We start from the raw sequence: 14,511 nt of genomic DNA, 5'->3' as shown, positions 1-14,511 counted from the left end.
TTGCCGGGTCAACGGTTTTTGGAACAGTAGGCTTGTTCGGGTCGGCGACCTTTTTTGGTTCGGCGCCCTTTGGTTGTGTGCTTTGTTCGGTTCGACAACCTCTGTTGGGTCGACAATTTTTGGCTGGGCGGCCTTCTTGGGGTCGACAGTCTTTTTCGGCTCGACCCTCTTTGGCTGTACAGCCTTTTTCGGATAGACGCCCTTCGAGTCGACTACCTTCTTTGGCTCTGGAACCTTCTTTGGGACGACGGTACTGGGCCCTGGGGTCTCAGAAGGTTTCTGTTTCGGAGCCGAGCCGGATGGCGGGGCTTACAAAACTTTTTTCTGATCTTGGCTAAGGCCATTTGGCGATGCCTTGACCGGAGCCTTTGGTAACGGGGTAGTTGGTGTTGGGGGCAGGGTACTCACGATTTGCCCCGGGGGGATGTTGTCATCGGAGTCCGAGTAGTCCTCGACGGTGACGATTTCTAGGTCAGAGTCTGGAGCTTCCTGTAGATCCTGGTCATCATCGAAGATGTTGTCCGGGTCCGGTGCCTGTCGCTGCATTTCTTGCCTAGCGGCCCGTCTGTTTCGAATTGTTTTCTTCGATCGAAACTGGGCGAAGGCTGGACAGGTTTCTTCCTTATGGTCTGGGGAAAGGCACTTGTTGCATACTGAATGCTTATCAGTATGTGGGAACTTGGAGTGGCATTGTGGGCACCTTTTAAACTGGCTTCTTTCCATCGACGGTCGACTCACGTGGCGTCGAAAAGACCACGTCGACGACCGATTCGAGATGGAAGGATGGATCGAGTAGAGAGGTACCGAGCGAGAACAATACCGTCGAATCGAAGGCCTTTTGGCCTTTGGAAAAGTTTTGTTTTTGATTCCAAAGTTGGAGTATAGGAGTTAGCATCCGAATCCAATGGCGGAAAAAACAATCTGAGGATGGAGAAGATGCCCATGCGCACTGTAGTCCAAGGGAGGAGTCACCTATCTTGTGATACTTCAAAGACTCTTCCAAGACAACAAAGTGCAATCATCCGGACCCAACACTAGGTGGCGATCTATGCACAAGATATGAATTCAGCAGCCCACATGCCTCGAACATAAATGAAACTATTGCTCTTGCACACAGGAATCTACATTTCCAGCAGCTCCCTGTGTGCAATAGTAATGCCAGCTCATGCAGAAGGCAGGACACCGGCTAGACCGCAGAGGTCTTGAGGCTCCCTACATGGTCCCCAAGATGCACAATGGGTGCCTTACGTAGGCTCTGGGGCACCCAGGGAATCCTGGCCAGGCCCTGGGGAATCTGCCTGGGAACTATGCTACACCTTCTCACACTGAATTACGGGGGGCCTCGGGGATAGGATCCCCAGGACCGAAATGGTTCAGAGAATGGGTGGGGGCCCTCCACAATACAAATCACAGAAGTCCCTCTCCCTCCTTTTAGGGAGAAAAAGAAGAAACAAACGGCAGACAAATGAGCAGTAAAGGCATTAAAGAGGGCAGAAAAACGACCAGGAAAGGCAAAACAGCAGAAGAGGGAAAAATAGAACACTTAAACACACACACACTTGTAGATAGACCCATACAGACTGATGCGCCCACACGCAGACCCATTCAGACACTCATGCACTTACTTACAGATGACACTTATAGAGGCTGTTACAAACCCACTCAGATACTCATGCACCCACTCACACACCCAACTCAGAAACTCACAGACTGATGCACACACAGAGGCACTCACAAATCCACTTAACCTCTTCGACGCTAATGACAAGGGTAACTCGTCATGAACTTTCTATTCATTTCAATGGAAAATGAATGTAAAATATTAAGGTGCCATAGCAGCGAAGTGGTTAATCTCACACCCACTCAAACACTCCCTAAGACACTCATGCACCCACTGAGAAACTTCTGTACTCACACACTTATATTCAAAGGTTGCAGGTAGGAAATAAAATGTTAAAACATTAGAAATTCAGTTAAAAGCAGATTACAGGGAAGTTATAATTGGGAGATATAATTTTTTTTTCAAACTTATAAGTACTCTAAACACAACAGGGGTTACAGGGAGATTATAGTTTGGAAATAGAATTTGTTTAAAACACGAAAATTCACTGGAAAAAAACAAAGGTTACAGGGAAGTTAGAATTGGACTCAGATTTCACTCGTAGAAAACCAAAGAAATACAGCAGTTGTAGTAAAACTAACTACAATTTACGACCACGCAATGCACTGCTTTTGACCTCACAGATATCACTCACGACATGCTCAGTGACATCACTGATGACATCATCCACAGGACCACACACACCCAAGAAACCTCTCATACATCCACTCCCACACAACCAATCACTCACCCATACAGCCACTCACACATGCACTCACTCAAACTGCCTTTAACACACCCACTGTAGGAAGGTACATCCTGACTATGGTTGCCCCCAACTTTTTGCCCTGTGTTTTAGCTGGTTTTTGACATAGTCGACCTGGGATCCTGCCAATCAGGACCCCAGGCCTACTGCTCTCTCTTTAAAATGGATTCCATGTACCCTAGGTGCATTTCCAATTGGTACTGGGCCACCCTATCAGACCCTGTAACTCAGGGCATAGGTGTACCCAGGGCTGCCAGGGGCTGCAGCATGTATTATGCCACCCCTGGCTGGCCTCCTAAATTTGACACAACTGGCTGCATGACAGCTGGGGCAAAGTCGTGTAATCACCCTTTGCTGTAGGTGTAGTATACCTATACCTAACCCTAAAATGGACACACAGATTCCTATCAGTCACTCCTAAGGCAGGCCTTGACAATCCTGAAGGCAGAGTGCTTGGAATCGTGTGAGATGGTGCTCTGGCATGAGCTGAGCCTGTCTGCAGCTTGCGGAATCAAGTCCTAATAGCTGTTCCATGATATCGCATACCATATACTCTTAAGTGCATTATAATCCTCGCGGCTAAATGCTAACTTTGGTATTGCTTCATCAAAACATGTCGAGTAAGGTGTCATACGAATTGGAATACTAACCCCTCGCCAATTCTGGCGACGGGGTTAGCATTCCACCCTTCTAGAGGGACACGACATGTATGTAACTGTGAACCCCGGTTAAAGTTAACTAAAGCCTCAGCTCCACAAAATGGATGCTGCCACCACAGACACGAGTCTGACCTCCTGCTGCTGGGAGTCCTTCCAGCGAGGGAGGCTTGGACAAAGGGTTTCCTGTCCGGGGCGGTGCTAGCACCGTCCCAGACATGGTTTTGTGTATCCTGGGTAGGCAGGGCTTTTCAGGAAGGTGACTGCTGAGTGGCACCCCGGTGCTCACTACGCATAGGCCGGTCAGAACCAGTTCCAGGGGCACACCAGCCCCTGGCCTGGGGAAAGTCCGGCATGGCAGAGGGGTGTAACCACCCCCCTCCTAGTCCCACCCATAGGCAGGACTTAGTCACCGGGTCAGGCCCCTTTTTTTTGTATAAAGATGGGAGCGGGCCCCCTGTTCAAATTAGATCATCTTTGGAATCAAGACACGACTTTATTCAAAAGGACTTCAAGATTTCTTCATCAAGATTCTCCCTTGTGGCTAAGGAGTAGTCACCCTGCATCCGCAGGCACCATCCTAAGAACACTGCGGTCTGCTGCAAGTCCTTCATCACGAATCCGACGACCCAGCTCGACGAGACCCGGCTTCCCTGGCACCTCTGACCTCTACTCACCTCTACAGCAAAGCTGAGAACCGTGAGTGCGACGAGACCTCGAGGGACCGACGATCGCCAAGACTGCACGACTTCTTTGTAACAAGCCCACCGAGTCTTCCACTGGTGAGTGCTTTGGGGTCCGAAAAGCCCCAACCCTGAGCAGCTCCAGCACCGAAGATCAGCCCTCCAGCATCTCCACGATCTGCGTGGGGCCCTTTTGCTTTTGCGTGCTCACCGCGCTGTGTGGCTACTAGCCGGCTGGCTTGTGGCCTTCTACACGACGCCCAACGACATCACTGCTGCTGGTCTGGTTGCTCCAGACTGGCCCTTGCTTCCTTGCAACAGAGAAGCACCCCGGACCCTCCTGGTCCACTCCAGACGCCATTTTAGGTCCACCGCGTGGGCTTGAATTTGCCAAGGCTTTGTTGCCCAATCCTGGGTCCAGCGACGCCGACAGCTTCCATCTTCGTGGGACAGCTCGCTCCTCCTCCCTGGTCGCCGACAACGCCTCCTGGTCCGTGAGATCTTCGAGCACAGCGTCACCCACTCACCTAGTCGAGGTGGCTACCATCTGGTGCCCTCCTGGTGCCCACTGACTACTGGCTAGTAGTCTCGAACTTGGTCCCCTCTGCTTTCAGGTGTCATCTTCCTTCGATCCAGGCTTGGATCCATCTAACTTTCTTCACTGGTCGCCTGTCAGCAACTTCTTTCTTCCAGGCTCCTGGTAGGGCAACGAGGATTCCCGACGTCTTTTGAGTCCTATGCAGCTGCAGCCCCTGGGCTAGGTAACTTCGGCATTTCGGTGCCCCAGCATAGCCTCACTATCCAAGGGTCAGAATCCACTTTCGTTTTCCTCCTACCAGGTCGGGTTCGCCCGAGAACACTAACTTTGCAATTACTAGCTACCATAGACTTTGTCCCGCATCACGCGTGAGAGTGCACACACTGCACCCGAGTCCCCTGGGTCTCCTAGAAGTAATCTAACGATTCTATAGTCAAGTCCTAGCGATTCCAAAGCCTATTAGTACTGTACTTACCTGCTAGTAATTTCGCATTCCACTTTCAGAGTATATGGTTTTCCGTGCCCCTCGGGCATTTGTATATACTGTGCTAACTTAAGTATTTTCGTAAGAGTTTTGGTTTGTGCTTAGTACCCTGTCCTCATAAAGAGTACAGGGCTGTTGTGATTCTTAATAAATATCTGTTTATTTTCATAACACTTGTGTGGTGTCCTTTCACTTGGTATTCAAGGGGTATATGTGTGGTAAACAGCTGGCTTAACACGCCCTCTCGAGTCTTTAGCCTTAGACTGCTCGTATCCACGCTACTAGGATAGCTGGTCTATAAGGTTGACTTACAACCAATCATCAATAAGGGTTGCTGGACTGATACATAGTGTTCACTAGAATAGTGAGCACTGCATATCAGGCCACCTTCTCACACCCACTAACTAAACCATACAGCCAATAATGCACCCACTCACTCATCATTAAAGCCACCCACACATTCAGTCATGCAGACATACAGACACTGACACACCCACTCAGACACCCTTACAACCACTCGCACACCTTCTCAATCACCCATACAGAAACACCGAGCCACACACTCACCCATAAAGGTACTTGCACAACCACACATTCACCCATACAGCAACTCACACTGCCATTCACTCACCAATACAACTACTCACACACCCAGTCACTTACCCATACAGCCACTGTCACGGCCACTCACTCACCATACAAATATTCACCCACAGATCTACTTACAAGCACATTCACACCTCCATACAACCAGTTACACACCCACCCTTATAGCCACTCACCAATACAACTACTCACACACCCTGCCACTTTTGCATACAGCCACTCTCACACATACAACCACTCACCCTCAGAACTACTTACATACCCATTCACACCTCCATAAAACCACTTACACACCAACTCAGTCACACGGACATTCCCTCTCCGATATAGCCACTCACACCCACTTACTTACCTATAAACACAAACTGCTACTCCCTTACCCACACAGCCACTCACACCTACTTCCTCACCTATATAGCCACTCTTACAGCTAATCAGTCACACATATAATTCCCCTCCCTCCTTATCACCTAGCAGTTGGCCCAGCTGCCTGGGACCCGTACCCACCACCAAGCAGGAGATCAAGAGCCTGGGGGTGTGGCTCGAGCAGGACCTTTCCTTTAAAACACACGCAAAAAAGACCGCAGGCGTGTGTTTCGGCCTGCTCCGATCAGCCCGGAAGATTTTTCCTCTCCTCCCAGTGGCCTCTAGGAGGTTACTTATTCAGGGGCTTATCTCGCGCCTGGACTTCAGCAACGCGTTGTTTCTGGGTGCTCCAGAAGCCACCCTGAACAAACTGCAGCAAGTGCAGAACGCGACCGCCAGGCTCCTGACGGGCCTTCCTGAAGGCGCTACACTGGCTCCCTGTCAGAGAGAGGGTGAAATTCAAGGCACTCTGTATGGCCCACAAAATTCTGCAGGGGAAAGGCCCACCTATCCTAGGGGATATGGTTCAGCCTTACAAGGCCTCCCGCTCTCTCCGTTCTGACCATCAACACCTGCTGCAGGTTATGAGGGTGAGGAAGGCAAGAACCGGTGGCAGAAGATTCTCCATAAACGTGGCCACCCTGTGGAACTCTCTCCCTCTGCACTTGCGCTCGGAAACGAGTTTTCTTCGGTTCCGCAAACTTTTAAAAACTTATCTGTTCCCTGTCTAATTCCTGTGCCTAGTGTGGTAGCGTTTCTTTCTGGATGAGCGCGGGGATGCCCAAGGGTAACCAGGCGCTATATAAAACTCGTTAATAATAATAATAATAATAATAATAATAATATAATCAGTCACACATACAGTCAGTCACACATACAGTCAGTCACACATACAGTCAGTCACACATACAGTCAGTCACACATACAGTCAGTCACACACATACACACACACACACCCATGATGCCACTCACATAGCCGCTAACTCACCAATACAGCCACTCACCCACAGAACTACTTACATACCCATTCAAATCTCCATATAACGACGTAAACATGCACTCACTCACCCTTACAGCCAGTCACACAGACATTCACTTTCCGATACAGCCACTCATACCCACTCACCTATATACACAATATCTACTCCCTACCTATAAAGTCACTCTCACAGCTACTCAGTCACCCATACAGTCACTCGCACACCCACACACACCGATGGAGCCACTCGCACAGCCACTAACTGACCCATAGCCACTCACACACCCACTTACCCATACAGTAACTCCCATTTCCAAAACATCCATTCAGTCACTTACTCACTCACATACTCATACAGCCACTCAGACAAACAGTCACACACTGATAGTCATAGAGCCACTCAGATGAGATATGTTAGAAATAGTAGGACTAATTAAGAGCACAGAAAGAATAGTAATTTAACTTTCACTGTAGCTTAGTACATAGTTAAGTCTCAGAAACATTTATGAACACTTACACTCGCGGGATGATGTAGTCAGTGATGTCACTGACCAGGTCATGAGTGATGTGATATGTGAGCTCATAAGCATTAAATTGAAGGGGTGTAAGTTCTAGTTAGCTCAGGTAACTAACTGTGGAATTTCTATGGTTTTGTACGAGTAAAATCTGAGCCCAACTATAACTTCCCTGTAACCTTTGTTTTATAAGTGCATTTTTAAGCATATGTAAATGTAAATGTATTGAGATTTATATAGCGCACGTATCACCTGAAGGCATCAAGGCGCTTGCCTTGGAAACCCGTCCTGGTATTCCCCTGTGAGATAACCCCAGCAGGGTATCCACAAGGTGAAAGCCAGGCATCCCGCCGCGAGGGGCCGTAGTGGAGATTAAGCAAGCTATTGCCCAGAGTCGCAGAGTGTGAACTCATGAGTCGAGTAGGCACCGGAACGAGAATTATCGAGTCCGTGGAATTTTTGAGCCCAAGACCCGCCGAGGCGGGGAATTGAACCCTGGTCCAGGACCGATCTCAGCTTCCGGGTCTGCCGCCTCTATCCCCTGAGCCACACTTCTCCACTATTTTTAATTCTAGATCTGAACTATAATGTCCCTGCAAGCTTTCTTTTTTTTGGAGTAAATTTCTAGGGATTTTAAATTTTATTTTTTAACTGTAACCTTTGAGAGCGAGTGTGTGAGTGCATGAGTGTCTCCCTGGGTGTGAGTGGGTATGAGTGTCTTAGTGGGTGGGTGAGAGTCTGAGTGGGTTTGCAAGTACCTCCGTGTGTGCCAGTCTGAGTGGGTGCGTGAGTCTGAGCGGGTCTGAGTGGGTGCATGAATATCTAAGTGTTTTTTATACATATACACACACATATATACATGTACACACACACACACACATACTCTTGGGGTCTATCAGCCAGCCCTTTCCATCCACTGGTCTGTTGGATCATACATATTTTCAACCGGCATTATACTATACGGCATGCAGCAATGGGTCCACTCACTCCAGCCACTTTTACTGGTGGCACTTTTGCTCACAAAACAGTTAACTTCAGTGCAAGGACTACTACAGCAATATGCGCTTTTTGGGACAAAAAAAGGTTTTACAATTAAACAACTTCATTTTTTTAAGTATTTTTATTCTCGTTTCCCAATCCTCTTTCCAGCCTCAACTACATTTGTCTTTTGGGTGTTAATCTGTACAGACTTTAAAGACAAGAAGAGGCTCTTTAGCAATTACGTGATTTTAACTGATCCCCACACCTCTGACTTTGTTTTGTAAAGCAATAATTTCGTTTTTGGTCGGAAGAACCCCACAATTTGTTCACATGTTTTCCATTTTGTCCAATTTAGCATGTGTTGTGCTTTGGAATAATGTACAGCAATCTTGATTTAAAACTGCTTGGGTACGCTGCTGCATACAAAGTCAGAACTGGCTAAAGCTGTCAGAGAAGTTCTAAAGCTCTCAGCCATGAGCAGTTCATCAAGCTCAGGTTTTCCTTTATATACTGGAAGTTGTAGTGTTTATCCCGTTTTAAAACAGGACTACAGGTTCCAGAATGCAAAGCAAAATATCTGTCCTAAGTGACAGCTGCATTAGAACAGGCATCCTTGGCTTGGTGGCTTCTCTGGCACAGGATGTGAGAGTTAAAGACAAGGTGACAGTGAGCATACAGGAGACTGGCCAGGTAATGAGAGGCAATCTGTCCTCCATGTATGCGGACAACCTCCTACTATACATCAGTGATATCACCGCGGATCTCATACCATCTGGACAATACTGACGGAGTTTGCCGAGGCGTCTGGACTTAAAGTAAATTGGGACAAATCAACAATCTACCCACTGCATCCTAACCTCATATGCCCGCAGTCGATCTTGTAAATGCTCATTATCATGAAAAATAAAACTTGAGATGAGAAGCTCTAGTTGTGGCAGAAAAAGGCCCTTCTGTTTTTACCTGTGCTTGTGTGGCTTGTGGTGTCTGCTCATCTTGAAGCAGACACCACTAGGGATAACATAACAGGTTCCAAAAATAATTGGGCCATTTTTAGGCCTGTATGAGGATTTTAGATGTCCTTGGTGAAGTGCCCTTTTTGACATTTAGTTGCCCCCTTTTAGCCACCCTGCCATAGTAGCTATCCTGGGATTTTTCCTATTGCATTCACCAGCACAATTGGCCCATAACAACGGAGCTGAGACTGGTATATTTTTAGCTCGCCATTTAACACAATCCTTACTTATGCAGTCATTACCCATTTCACCAGCATGATAATGATGGATCCTATTGGTTGAAGTGGCCTTCCACAACATCAGCGCATTTGCTTGAGACCTTACGTAAGGGTAGGGGATATAGCATCCTTTTTGCACCAGAACAAAGTAGAAACCTCTGAAGTGTTTTAGTGCTTTCTCCACCTTGAGATACAATGTGCTACTTTTTGTTTTCTTTCCTTCATTTTTCAGCACTTCTTTCAAACCTTGCAGACTGCCTTCATCTTCCACTGGCGTTAGCAACATTTTACACACGAGATTCTTAGGTTTTCCCTGCCCTCTTGAGCCAAGGGTTCAGGATTAACAACAATGCCAACTGGACCCAATCAACTCATGCCTTGGTTTGACTATCTGGGTGTCTCCCAAAACATTTGTTTTGGCACTAAACGTAAACAATGTCCAACCTGATACTAATTATCACATTCAAACAAAATGTAGATATAATAATTACTCCTTTCTTATGTACGACGGTATCCTTAATATATGTACAAATATTCCAAACACTTGAATCCGCATTAAATTGTTTTTCTAAACATATATGCAATGGAGACATTATTAGACAAATATATTTTGACATAATGCAAACATATTGCAATTAAGGTACTACAATTTAACTAGTGCTGTACAAGTGAGTCTTCAGAGCACTAGAGCGTAGATCCTAGGGCATGTACCCAGCGACAAGAATGCAGAAAACTAGGTATCAGTCCAATTACTTGCACAGCTACAGGACAGTTTGGAGTATGTGGGGTGAGGAGTCCACGGTACATAGGGTGAGGAGCCCACGGTACGTGGGGTGAGGAGCCCACGGTACGTGGGGTGAGGAGCCCACGGTACGTGGGGTGAGCAGCCAACGATATGTGGGGTGAGCAGCCAACGATATGTGGGATGAGGATTAGTGCCTAACCTTTACATCAGCCAGAACCAAGAGGACCAGAGAAAGGGGGTCTACCATAATAGATAAATATTAATTAATGACTACCTTTAATTCGAGGAAAGATAAGCAAAGCTAACCCTCCAGGAACATAGTGGGTAATGATGATCAAGTAAGAACAAAGCAACAGAGCAAAACTATCTAAATAGTTCAGGGGTCGGACTATTGTCAATTGTCCCGAATAATCTCTGGCTGGTAGGGCTACCGGGGAGGGAACCAACTGTGTAAACTTGGAGCATCGTTTTGTTTTTTACTGTGGGCACGTGTATGTCAGCACATTATCTTATGCTTTCTTTTCTATATACTACTTGCCACGTTACTATCGATCTCTATATTTTAAAATTTCTGTGTATTAATACATTAGAACACATTTTGTAATTAAACAGTTTCCGTTTGATTCGTTTATTCGGAGTGCTCCAGATTAGTACAGAATATATTTGGCAATTGCTGTCGTCATTTCAATTTCCCACACTTTTACAGCAAGAGTGTCGTCTGTGGGCTCACCGCCATCAGAACGGACTGGTATTGGCTACACGCTGGGGGCAGGACTGCGCGGGTTGGCTTTTCCATTGCTACACTTTGTAGTAGGATAGGGCTTCATTAGTGGTTTCCCTCCTTTATTGTTAGGGTGTCATCTTAGAAGGGGTCGTGTTTAGCTGCTTACTGGTTAAGCCGAGTGAGCTACCTTGACGAAGCATCGTATTACTCGCAGCAAGGTGGGAGACCCGGGCTGCATGTGCAGCCGGGACCTGCTAACATTAAGTCGATGTGCAACAAGACAAGCTCTTGAAATGCAACAAACACAAGCTTACACATTCCACGGTCGGAAGGGGCTTCTTGATCAGCACAAGCGTATCAAAAAAGATTAACAAATAAATGCGGACTATAACCAGTCGTGGCTTCATTGCTATATTTCAGGCTGAAAACAGAAAAACAAACTCACGTTGCCCCGTTCTTTTTTTTTTAAATGCAAAGGTGACGACACCAATAATCACAACATAACATCTATAAACGATGAATATCAGGAGCGGAAGGCAACAGCACAGGTAGAACATACTGTACAGTTTTTGAACCCTGAGAATTGACTGCTTTCGCAGTTCCTCTCTCTGGCCAGCCCCGCTGAATGTTCATACTCACCATGACAGCAGAGAGTGCAGACACCGAACCTAGACAGGTGAGGCCTGTAGTATAGCTTGGATCCAGCATGTACGGAATCATCCCACCAACACTGGCTGCTAACAGGCCTGCATTCAGATAATGTCTGCCTGGCAACAGGAGGGCTGCAGAATTCAGTACACCTGCAACCGAAGGAACACCGTTAATCTGAAGAATGGATACATGGTACGGATTCTTTTTTAAAGACATGTGACTAATAGTTCCCAACTTATTTATGCAATCCTCCATCAAATATTTAGCAGTTCCAGGTTATGTACATAAGGCTACGTTACCATGTACAAACAAACACCTCAAAGTGGCAACCATGTTTTTATGTGGGATGTACTTGGATGTTTTCTTTGGCAAGAGCAGCTGCCCACCTCTCAGGAACAATATGCAAATTTAAGTATTTAACAACGAGCTTCCACCCTTGTCTACAAGTCTGCTGAAAAAACATAATGGGGATTCTATTTGAAGACAGCTATTGGATTTATATATTATAACTAAGTAGCACATTCTGTTATTTATGGCTTTCAAATGATAATAAATGTAGGTGGACAATTATGCCACAAGCAATTCTTAATCGTACAGCATCTACTGAATGATATCAATTCTTAAAACTGATTACATTTGTTAGAATGCAGACTGGATATATGTATTATGTATAGCGTATTTGGAAATCATAAAAGAATTACTTTTTTATTTTTTCAGCCATGATAAAGTTGTACACTATCCGTTCTTGCAATATTAAAGATGAAAGGGTGACTTACCTTCGGCAACGCTCTTTCTGGTGGATACTCTATCTAACCATAGGTTCCTCATCCTAAAATATACCCCAGGTGTAGGAAGGGGGAGGCTCTAGTTGGCGCAGTGTAGCACTAGCGACAAGCAGAGACTCTCTCTTCCTCGTCAGGGCTGAGGGTTACCTTCCAGACAACCTCTGCTTACCCTCTAGGTAGTGTGACTTAAGCAGTCTTAGGCTAATCTTTGGGGCACATAGGGTTAAACATTTGCAATATCACACCGTCACAACCAACCCACCACACAATGACACCAAACTGTATTCGTAAAAATATATATCTTTATATAAATTTCAAGCAGGCTTGTAAATACAGTTGTCAAACTTTCAATAGCGGTTCCAGTTTACTTAAGTTCAGGTTGCCACAGTTCTCTTTTAGCAATAAGCCATCTTTTGGGCCTTCTGCCCAGGTTCGACAAGGTTCAGTGTCTCGTAGCGCCTCAATGCGCTCTCTGCGTGGGCCTCGAGGGCCAGGAGCTGTGCGAGCCTCGGTTTCAGAGGCGGCTCGCGTTGGGAGCAGATAGCGCGGTGCGAGCTCGAGTTGCAGGCCGCTCGCACCGTGAGGATACAACACAGTACCTTTCAAATTCTTGTGGAGCGGGCGGCTTCCAGGGGAGCTGTCCCACGTCGCGTTGCTTTTCCGGGGTCGCTGTTCGCTGCGGCTCTCAGCCGGGCAGGTCACGGGTCATCCGGGGCGGCGGTGCTCTGTGGCGGCAGGGTCCTTTCCTCGTCGTTCGCTCCGACCCTGGAGGCGGCGGCTGTGTGGTGACGGCAAGTGGCAGTACGGTCCCCAAGTGCAGGACGTACCCAGCCAAAGTACCGGTTGCAGCTGTGCGTTCACAGCTGAGCTGTCGGGCAGGCTACCGACCAGAGGGGGTTATCACAGGGCAGCTGTCCGTCTTCGCAGGTGGATTGACGGCTCGAAGCGCAGTCAATTAGGGAGCTTGGACCGGACGGGTCCTCCTTCACTTTGCTCTCGGGCTCCCGGTGCAGTTGCGGTCACGGTGCTCGGGCCAGCGGCGGCTGGACCTCACGTTGCTCTCGCTGTTGCTTTGGGCCCCGGTCACGGTGCTTGGGGGGATGTCGATGCCTTGGATTACGGGGAGCGTGGCAGGCTTGCCCAGCGCTCCCAGACCCCTCTGTCCGTACTGCAGCGATAAGCAGCGCACACAGTCACTTTCTTCAGGATGTAGCGCCCACTGGTCCTGGGGCGCTGGTCAGGGGGCAAGTTCAACAGCAAGCCCTTGGAGATCTCTCAGCAGAGTTTGGCACAAAGTGTCTCAAAGCAAAAGTCTTCTTGTAGTCTTTCCTTTTCCTCTCCTTCTGCAGCAAGGCACCAGACACAGGCAAGAGGCAGCACTCTACCTTGTCCTTCCCGGTTCTTCTCGTCGGGTAGAGTTCCTTCGGTAGCCCAAACAGGATCTAATTTACAAGGAGCAGGGCTCCTACTTTTATACCGCATTTCTTTTGTTCTCGCAGGCCAGGGGGGCCTTTGCATAGCCACTTTCAGTCCTTGAGCACTCTGGAGGGTGTACTCCGGCTTCTGCTTTCAGTGTGAGGGGCAGGCGCATCAGACGCCCCACAGGAGGTGGAGCCCGCATTGTGCGGACAGGGGCAGCCAGAGTACCTTGTTGATGGGGCTTCGCCCTTCCTGGGCCAGGTGTCGGCTGAGTCATCAGTCGCTCCCCAGGAGGGTGGAGCCAGCATTGTGGTGGCAGAGCACAGCAAGATTCAGAGTCAAGAGCCACTCCTACCTCCCACTAAGGTGTAATCTGCGCATTCACCACCTGTCATCCCCCAGCCCTGTCACTCACACATCCCAGACAGTCAGATACACATACCAGCAGAGGCGGGCTGAAATGGTTAGGCACGCAAATGCTAACTTTCTGAAAGTAGCATTTGCAAACCCAGGATATTAAAATAAACTTTACTAAAAGAAATATTTTATCATCCTGAGTTCAGGCATACTAAACACGACTCTCTACCATGCTCCCTGAGCCTGCTGGGATCATAGGGTGTAATAATTCCAGCAGCTCAGTCTGGCCTAACGGGAGCAGGTAGCCTTCAATAGTGAAATACGAATTTAGTTGTAAGTCACTACTAGGACATGCCACACACATCAGGGCTTGTCCTACCTTACACCTACAATGCACCCTGCCCGCAGGCCTACCATAGGGACGA

At 47.7% G+C, this 14,511-nt stretch overlaps 1 protein-coding gene across 2 annotated transcripts in view; it reads right to left on the bottom strand.

Moving 5' to 3' along the window:
* The window catches only part of NNT (nicotinamide nucleotide transhydrogenase), a 405,237-nt gene that overhangs the window by 115,593 nt on the left and 275,133 nt on the right, over positions 1–14,511 (bottom strand). For both annotated transcript variants that reach the window (XM_086960606.1, XM_086960607.1), the window contains exon 16: positions 11,514–11,674. In XM_086960606.1, the coding sequence (XP_086816732.1) occupies positions 11,514–11,674 (161 nt within the window). The remainder of the gene's footprint in view (positions 1–11,513; positions 11,675–14,511) is intronic.

Source organism: Lissotriton vulgaris, chromosome 3_1 (genome assembly GCF_964263255.1).
Source record: "Lissotriton vulgaris chromosome 3_1, aLisVul1.2, whole genome shotgun sequence".
NCBI classification, from domain to species: domain Eukaryota; kingdom Metazoa; phylum Chordata; class Amphibia; order Caudata; family Salamandridae; genus Lissotriton; species Lissotriton vulgaris.
The sequence above is the reverse complement of the archived record's forward strand: the minus strand, read 5'-3'. Positions and strand labels throughout refer to the sequence as shown.